At 41.0% G+C, this 9926-nt stretch overlaps 1 protein-coding gene across 1 annotated transcript; it reads left to right on the top strand.

The window, feature by feature from the left end:
• The first annotated feature begins 2143 nt into the window (after positions 1-2143).
• SARC_06777 (hypothetical protein) lies at positions 2144-9245 on the top strand. Its single transcript, XM_014299305.1, has 14 exons — positions 2144-2307; positions 2742-2832; positions 3417-3583; positions 4038-4115; positions 4544-4660; positions 5057-5197; positions 5578-5712; positions 6260-6401; positions 6593-6750; positions 6886-7000; positions 7322-7460; positions 7654-7861; positions 8467-8589; positions 8924-9245. Exons 1-14 carry the CDS (start codon positions 2176-2178, stop codon positions 9155-9157), a joined length of 1980 nt encoding a protein of 659 aa, XP_014154780.1. The 5' UTR covers positions 2144-2175; the 3' UTR covers positions 9158-9245.
• Positions 9246-9926: the final 681 nt, after the last annotated feature.

The raw sequence follows: 9926 nt of genomic DNA, 5'->3' as shown, positions 1-9926 counted from the left end.
AGTGCACCATACTGTGTTGTAACGGAATATATATATATTAGTGCATCATACTGTGTTGTGACTGACGTGCGTTTAAAGTGTGGCCAGTACGTCAAGTACTGTCACAAACTGATGGAAGTCCACGGGTATAGCTAGATTGTAAAAAGCTTTCAAATATTTATATCGAATAAAACTACTGTATGAATACAGAATTCTGGACGGAGCATCCCTGAAAGAATTGATTCAGGCACACTGTCATTTCAGGTACCACCTGTCAGATATATCAACTCAAGATTTCTTTACGTTGCTCGTAAACAAGTAAAGTAAGCAGTGAGAAGAACGAATATAAACAGAAGTAAAATGAGAGTCGCTTGATAGTCATACCCGTTGGAGGGGGTCTACGACCTTATTCTCAGCCATGTTTAAAAGGACTACGTCTCAAAAAAGTCTAGTCAGGTGCAGAATGCACACAATGCCTTTATGGGCTCATACTTGATATACTGTACACAGGGGCGTATATTGTATTTAGAAGAAAAAATAAATGACACACTTTCTCAATTACCAACGATTTCATTGGCTATGCAGCCATGCTTTGTTTATTTATGTTTTTGTGTAAAATGTAAATAGTAGTAGCAGTAAATGAATAACTGTTCTTAGGTCTCTTGCTAGTAGAGTAGTCTTCACATAGAGTAAAATTTATGGGTACATATTGGCATAGTGATATTGAATTACGAAGTGTCGTTCCCTCCTACTCTAGTTAGCGAGAGGTGGAAGGTACGTACTGCTTTCTCATCTGTAGAATAGTCAGTTCGTTTGGGTACGTACTTCATTCTCGCATCGAAAACATCTTTATTGTGGAAGCGTCCACCATGTAATTTCATACACACGGACGTAAGCTTGTTTTTACCTTTGGAGTCATAACTGTATTAAGAAACCCCAAATACATTCTTCTCTAGAGGTGTATCTCGATTTCGAGTAAGTGGCCAGTCTGACAAGTCAAAGAATGTCAACTATGCAAGTTAGGTACTCCAAACAAAACACAGGCGCCTTGATGCTTTGCTTCAAAATCGTATCATTGGAATATATACTCATATAGACTAGTAGAATGGGAGATTCGTTTTGTAAATAACGGTCATCAAGCTTGAAAGCCCGAGAAATATTTGTCGCGTGTTGAATAGGACACAAACACAACTGAAAAGTGAAAACAAGCCCAATTTGAATACTCAGTAGTACTTAAAATTACACCTTAAGTTCTAAGATAAATAAAAATACATTTCAACAGCGATATAGCAACAAGCGAACAGCAGAAGAGCCTATAATAATAACGCGCTCGATTTGTTCCAGTTGCACAGCTGCGGCCTGCAGACCTCTGGGCAGCTGGTTACTGGCGTGCAGTGTATTTACTATTTATTTTATAGTTTTAAAAATACCACAATATGCTACAAGTAACTAGTACATAGTGGCATTAATTATCCGCAACTGTGCTCTTTGCAAAATAGAGCTCTCCAGAAAGTGATCATGTAAATACTCTTAATATATATTTAAATACACTACACACTCCAATACCCGACTACCCAGGGCCAGAACCCGCTAAATAGTCAATACCATAGCCTTCTAAAATACACAAAATACACAGTATCTTCAAATACACAGGCTTCAGTAAACAAGCAGATTTATAGCAGACTCTAGTAGTAGTAGACAGTAGACACCGCAGTCTGCACACTCTGCACTCTGCAGTCTACACCCGCCCAGATATAAACCAGTTATTACTATTTTTTACAACACAGATTAACATGCGCCTATCATTGGGACGACGGCACATGAGTGTAGGGTTACAAATGTAGGGTTTTCTGAAAAAGCGCTGATGCCGGAAAGTTAGATTATAAAGTGACTCACAAATCATCGCCAACCAATAGCATTCGGATATCGCCCGATTTATCTGATGGTATCTGATGGGACTTCATGTATGTACATGTTCTGCGTTGTCTTTGCGTCTCAGGAGTCTGGGGCGTTTTACTGACCAGGTCAGCGACCAGTGGGCGAAGCTTCGCATATTTACATACTTTCGTTTGAGGCTTTCTTAGGCGCTACATATTTTCTGCCTCTGTCTTATAAATACAAATGCATATGCGTCAATAGTCAACACTCCAAACCGTTTAGCTATCGAATATCAGTCGAAAGCTAATACACTTTCCGATGTTTGTCAATAACTGGGCTTCGATGCGAAGCTTAACTGGTGCCAGCCGCTTACCACTGCGTCGTATTCTGGGTAGCTCGCTACCGATATCTGTCAGCCGAAAATGTGCCTATTCTACACAGTTGTCTAAGGTATGTGGCATTGTAAATATACGGAGTTCATATCCACCAGTATGTTACTGAATTGTGGGAACTATTCCACTACGATGTAGCCGTATAACCACTCTACTTTTTCCGAGAGCGGGGGGTAGGATATTCTCTCGCGTGAAGATGCTAAGCCTCTGTTTCTGTTTTGAGGATTGGTGATCATTTATGTCTATACAAAATACATCTTTTTTAGGCTCTTCTATCAAATTGAAAAGGACCGTTACAGCTGTGAGTATCCTTTTTCGCCATCCACTAAATTTATCGTTGCCATACCTGCCATACCACTCTAAATATCTGCTTTTTAATACGAGCATAATGCTTGTCTATTTTACTTGCACATGCACTTGCAGTAAGGCGAAGGTACAACCAGGTAGTTTTGAACTGACATCACTACATCACCAAATAATTTATATCTACAGGACAAAAAAACTATCTTGGATCGTCTAGATCCTGCCCCCGATGCCGAGGGGTTGAAGTACTATCAAAATACATTCCAGCAGCCTCAAATAGGTATGTTTTGCATCAAAAGTTGTACAAGGAATAGCACGAAGTACAGTTCTTGCGCGGGAATCTCGAGCGTGGAGGTCTATTTAATATATATATATATATATATATATATATATATGTATAATGGTTATACTCCGGCAGAACTACAATTATAATATTCGTTCATATGACTGACATGTAAAATCTTGAAGCATACACATTTAATCGCTACCATCACGCTACACATAGTACAGAACTAAACTGTAAATTGTAAGTGTATGTATAAAACTCTCGCAGTATGTACAAGTATCATGCTGGTCATTGCAACCTTACATTATTCAATTGGAACATCCAATCTGCAGCTCTGTGATTTGTTTAGTTTCTTCAATTGCTACGGTTAATACATATCAACATATATGCTACATTTATATGCTCACATTGTATACACTGCTGTCATTTAGGCCTCATTCAACAATATGGGTGAGTGTATGTCGTATGTTATGTATTCAAACATTCACCCCCCTCGAGTTCGATTTGTAAATATATATATATTTGCTACCTGTATACACACAACCTCACAATTTGTGATTGCATTCTGTCGCACACAGCTGTTGTGAAGGTAGGTGGAGCAGTCATCACGGACTCACTGGGCGAGCTAGTATCTGCTTTGAAGGATTTGCACAAAAGCAACTTGATTCCTGTGATCGTACATGGGGGTGGACCACAGATGAACCAGCGACTGGAATCGGAAGGCGTTGAGCCTGTCTATGAGCAGGTATGGTTCCTACAGAAAAGATACCGTATGTGAATAATATATACTTGTATATACTTGTCTTCTATATATATACACACACATATATATATATATATATATGTGTGTGTGTGTGTGTGTGTATAGCCTTTGTCTGAGGACAGAATTCATGGGGATCAAGGGATTTATTTCTACAATCAAGGGCATGAAATGTATATTTTGCAATATATGTCGATAAGAGAGAAAATTGTTGTATGTTGTACTGTGATAATTTATTTGTTAAGAGGTATACCGTGCTGCCTGCACATACCTTTCTGGAAGGTACTACTCAAACATTGAACTTCCGAAAAGAACAACAAAGAAATATTGAGTAACTGAACAGTTAGGTTCGAGAACTTGACAATTGTACGACAATCAATTAGTAACTAGACAAATTGTAAACTAGTTGTCTAAGTTATCTATCTGCTATATTTGACAGGGTATGCGCGTGACAGATAAAGCAACGCTGAAAATCGCCGAAGAAGTGTTTCAATCCGAAAATGACAAAGTTGTACAGGTAAGCAAAGATGCTAGTTGATTTGACTCGATTTTGCGTACTAGATGTTGTTCAATTTGTGGCATGGAGTGCTAGTGAACTTTGCATAGGCATCTGTCTCTCAGATCGGCTTTTATTCCGGGTATCGGAATGTCACCAAGAGCGGATGCGTCACTTGTGTACGTACTTATTCGCACGCTCACCGAATTCCAAATTAATCTGGTCAATATGCAAATCTCTATGAATACGTTCAAAGCTAAAGGGAATTTTGAATTGACAATTAAACGTCTTTCACCAGTTTTTACGGAACTAGCTGTACTACCGCTGTTCGGTTGATTTGGCATGCGTCCTTATCTGCAATCTAATTCCACATAATTTGTGTACAATAACTATTGATTATCTTTCACCTCTTACATAAATTCAACCCACAAATACACTTCATCACACAGGCGTTGAAAACAGCTGGTGTATCGGCTCAAGGGTTTGTTGGAGATGGTATGCTACAAGGCAAGTACCTCGACTTTGCCAAATGGAAATATGTGGGCAAGATAACGAGTATAAACCAGGTATGTGAGTTACATGGAAGGCGTACTAAATTGGGAGAGTGGAAGTTGGGTCTATTCTGCGTGTATGTATATTTTAGGACGCTAAACTCGTTTGCGGCACTGTCGCTTCTCTAGAGCCACATCGCATGTTATTGTGAGGCATTCAATTCGTTCATACCTACTACTTATTGCAGCCACATACATTTGTTTAATCTCACATATTTGGTAGATTCACATGTTTATAGTAGAATATCGTAACTCGATTGAGCAAGCTGCACGATTGGATCGAAAGCCACAACCCATTTTTGTTGCAGTTCTTTCTGTTTTAGAGATTTATATATATACATCTATATATCTATATATATGTATACGTATTGGTATACATATTCTCACGTGTTCAAACCCATACTATTTCAGCCCAAGCTGCGCGACCTAGTCAAGAGCAAAATCATCCCTGTGATTGCCAGTCTTGCGGCGGGTGACGAGGGTTACTCTTTGAATGTTAACGCAGACGTTGTGGCGGCCTTTCTAGCACGATCGCTTCAGCCGTTGAATACCGTAAGTAATGCTTTTTTTACGATGATCCCTTCTCTGTGAATTTCATATGAGTCCAGAATAAGCTTGTTCTGGGTAAAACACCTTGGTAACACAGAAGATATGTTTGGCGTTCTATCTTGATATTGATTATAAATATACATACAGAGATAGGTTCTGCATAAAAACTCAAACACGTACATGTGCAAATTTAGAAACTTAAATGGCCCAATTCTGGTATCAATACACAGATATACACGCACACAAGCACACATACAGAACTATAAAGCCTTTATCCTCTAAAACCCTGAAAAATATCGGTAAACTAAGATATATCCATGCACTCACGCACGAACAGGAACGCACTAACACAACATATATACACATGTTCATCCCTTGCACAGGTGTATCTCAGCCCTGGTGGAGGTATTTTCGATGATCAAAAGCAACTGTTACCCGAGATCAATCTCAAAAGGGACTGGGATATGCTGATGGCAAAGCCCTGGGTGAAGTTCGGAACCAAGCTAAAGATCGAACAGGTGAGAGATTTGCTGATGGTATATAGATTCTGCATCGTGCTAGTGGAGCTTTCTGCATACACACAATATCCTACCTGTTTACGCGAGACGAATTTTTCAGAAGTCGATTCATCTATGCGCTATAGATACGTTTGATTATGTTACAAGTTGCAAGTGTTCTGTAGGTTGTTGAGTGTATGGAGGTCTGAGTGCGTGAATCATGAAAACAGTCAGTCGAATACCATAAACGGATGCCATTCTAAGCTGCTGTAGCCTAATTTTTAGCGGACATTGTGTCGTTGACGTTGCTAGCGCCCTACGACACTGATTTTGTGTGAATTGGAAGATAGAGTGGAAAGAATTGCAGATGCTCTAGTGTGCAGCTGTTATCTGTGCGTGTTTAGTTTGAAATCCGTTTCAATTCATTCTTAGAATAGAAAGGAGCAGAAGTGTGTATACGTAGTTCTTTTTGTTAGGTTAAAAAAAACTGTCTTGTACCCCTGGCAAGCTCCTTGCAAACCAATCTGTGTTTAATTCTCAACTTAAATGTTTGTTGGTTTATCTTCAGGTGCGAGATATTCTGGCAGATGCTACGGATGGTGACGCCAAAGTCAATCTGACTTCACCCCAACATCTGCGTCGTATTCTAGTGAACGATCTTGCGCAACTGCAGCTGGGTACTACCGTGCACAAAGGAGAGCAGACAACCGGTGAGTATAAGGCATATTAAGCAAAACATCATCTCTGTTGCTGTCATGCCAATTTATCGATTCATGCTTCTATGTATGCGGAGAACAGTGATAGCCTTGGGAGTGAAACAACCGTAGCCTGCAGCATCCCTAGTAATTCGCATCGTATTCATGTGTGTGTACTGACTTCTGACTTTGCTCGACAATCGCAGAGTCTTCGTCGGCGAAAAAGCGCATTGGTATCATCGGTGCACGAGGCTACGTAGGCAGAGAGCTCATGCGCATCATCCAGTCACACCCTAACATGGATATCGCATGCGTTTCGTCTCGTCAGTTTGTAGGCCAGCGCGTCTGCGATACTATCGAAGGGGTATGTTCACGATCATGTCATTTGCATTGTTTTGGTACATGTATCCATGAATTTTACACATCTGAGTATATTATATCCTATTGTTGATATAATACACACTTGTCACTCATAGATATCATATGTGCGTCTCTTCAGGTACACATTCCTCTGAAATACACAAATCTCTCCCCGGACGAACTCGGCACGACTGAGGGCATAGATGCTTGGGTTCTGGCCCTTCCCAATGGATTGAGCGAAACCTACGTTACAGGTAGGCTATACACTATTGCTAAACGGTTCTAAAATTTATGTATAGTACCCTACCATACGCAGCTATCCATTCATGTTGTGGTAGGATTTGGTTTAGTTGTACGTGATTTATTAAAAGGCAGTAATGGTGATTTAAAAGGGAGATGAGCCTCTATAAATCAAGCATGTACGCCTACCAGAAGCGTTGAATGGATTCTGTAATCTGTACTCAGCGATGTATCTGCTATAAGTAAAGCCTGCTGCAACTCTGTATACACACCTATCTAAACCGGAATTGCTTTATCGTACTCATGCCATAAACCCGATGTCCACACAATAATAGCGCTACAGGGTGCACACCAGAGTAAAGGTACCATGCCTGTGGTAGTTGATCTCAGTGCTGACAACCGATTCACGGACAAATGGACATATGGTCTCCCAGAGAGATATCGTTCTGATCTGACTAAGGCCAAGCTTATCAGGTGTGTCGACGCATGAGGTTATTCGTGCTGTGTGGAAGTGCATGTGTATGCGATTGTCGGTCCCCATTCGGGTTGTCAGGTGAAACACAGTATTCTAATAGTTGTACCTCAACCCCTCGAGAACCCCTCTCACACACGTACAGAACCTCATCATGCTCATGCATCAATTTATCCAAATCTACACCCTATACAGCAACCCAGGGTGCTATGCAACCGGTGCCCAGCTGTCCATTCTTCCACTTAAGGACAGCCTTGCCAGTCCACCCGTAGTGTTTGGTGTGTCTGGCTATTCGGGTGCGGGTACTAATCCGTCGCCGAAGAATGACCCAGCGTTCCTTAAGGATAACTTAATACCATACGCGCTGTCCAATCACATCCACGAGAGAGAGGTGACTCGTCAGGTAAGGGTTTATGCTCACCCAGACTTTTTAACGGGATATTGGCCGGCTTTGGTGGAACATAGCTACACACTGTCGGTCTATATTGAGGCGGATGATGTTTTAGTTGTGATACACATGGTTTTTATTGTGTCTGTCAACACTACGCACTTGATTGACTATATTTTGTAGATGTTCAGGTCGACACAGTCACAAGTTGGTCAGAAAATACATATCACAACGTATGTGCTGCCTGTTGTGGTACATTCTATACATATACATCTGAGGAAGGCACAAACGTCGTGTCTAACTACATCCCCGTCGAAGAAATCATTGCCTCGCTGACATCCTCACAAGTTGGCTAGAAACACCACTACACATGGCACGTGATGTCTATATACCTTAATGATATACATTGGCATAGAGGCAAACAATATAGTCTCTCCCCTTGACTATAATTTCTACATTACACAGAGGCAAGCAATATAGTCGCCCCCTTGACTGTAATTTCTACATTTACACAGAGGCAAGTAATATAGTCGCTCCCCTTGACTGTAATTTCTACATTTACACAGAAGCAAGCAATATAGTCGCTCCCATTGACGGTAATTTCTGTTTATTCTGTACAGGTTGGCCAGAACATTCACTTCACGCCGCATGTTGCGTCGTGGTTCCAGGGTATCTCGCTGACCACAAATATACAGTTGAGCCGTCCAACAACCTCGGAGGAGGTGTTCGAGATCTACAAGAAGGTATGTGACTGCTTGCTTGTGTCAAAGATCAAAGCGTCTGTATACGTTAATACGTGCTATGAATCGATTGTTCGGTAGGTAGAGAGCTGAAGAATGTATGATAACTGGCTTGTACTACCATGCACATATCAGATTATCGTACTTCAAAGTGATGTACAACCTCTCTTGCTATCGCCTTCATGTTGTATATTCATAACGATAATGGCGAAGTGGTCTTTTTGGTGGTAAGATTCCAGGCTTGGTATTTCATACACTCTCACGAGTGTTGTCTGTTCTGACGTGATCATCGACTTGAACTCACACATTGACTATACACGCCCATTCTTGTGTACAGGCTTACGAAGGAGAGCCTCTGATCAAGGTGACCAAGGATGTACCCTTGGTTCGCGACAACGCTGGCAAGCACCACGTGTGTGTGGGAGGCTTCGAAGTGAGTGCGACCGATCCAAGCCGTGTCGTGGTTGTGTCTACGTTGGACAATCTGCTGAAAGGTGCTGCAACACAGTGTGTGCAGAACTTGAACCTGGCATTAGGCTTAGAGGAGACGGCAGGTATTTCAACCGAATGAATACAATATAATTTAGTGGAGACGAGAGTCATAATATAATATCAAGCATTATAAACGAATAAAATATAATAAAGTTAGTATTTAAATATGTGTTGTTACTATATGTTTCTTTTTCTAGCAAATTTAAACCGCAGTATGAACTAAGTAGCGCGTAGATGATATCTTTTTGACACACTAAGCATGTAGCTGGCGTGGATATGTATCTGACGAAAATTTGTCGCGTGATGTCGCCATACACAAGCGCACTGAAGCCAACCTATGTGTAATATATAAGGTTCTCAAACGACAATGCAAACTCCAGTAGTCACATGCTCGTCTCAAAGATTAAGCCATACAAGTCTTAAGTATAAATGTTTGTATTGTGAAACCCTTTGCTTTATTTTTACTATGACGATACTCGCATCTTGATTGTCATCAGAGATTTGTTCCCATCCGTTTTCGCGCTCCGACACTCTCTAATGTCCCATAATAGGCGATGGCATTGCCACGGGATTCAGAAGTAGACTTCAAGCGAAATATATCTGGTACATGCGAGGGTGTAACTTATTTCTGAACCAATTTCCTCACTTACACACATGCACTTGATTACACTCTCGAGAAAACATCCTTTTGAGATTCGCAATCGGAAATCCGATTTTTCCGCAATACAGATGCTGGGGACGAACAGGCCAGCGCAACCATGTGATATGGTTATTGCATCAACGCAGCTATGCATGCAGCTAAGCGATTGGTAGATGAATCCAACGAAGATCCTGCTTGGTAGGTAGAT

This window comes from Sphaeroforma arctica (assembly GCF_001186125.1).
Source record: "Sphaeroforma arctica JP610 unplaced genomic scaffold supercont1.499, whole genome shotgun sequence".
Taxonomy (NCBI): Eukaryota; class Ichthyosporea; order Ichthyophonida; genus Sphaeroforma; species Sphaeroforma arctica.
This window is presented reverse-complemented; position numbering and strand designations above follow the sequence as displayed.

Bases quoted from the DNA above. Each gene is read 5' to 3' on its own strand.
- SARC_06777 (XM_014299305.1), top strand. From the start codon at position 2,176: ATGTTTGTCAATAACTGGGCTTCGATGCGAAGCTTAACTGGTGCCAGC. The intron at 4,116-4,543 runs GTAAGCAAAGAT...TTCATCACACAG, and splicing joins AAAATGACAAAGTTGTACAG to GCGTTGAAAACAGCTGGTGT. The intron at 7,461-7,653 runs GTGTGTCGACGC...CACCCTATACAG, and splicing joins ACTAAGGCCAAGCTTATCAG to CAACCCAGGGTGCTATGCAA.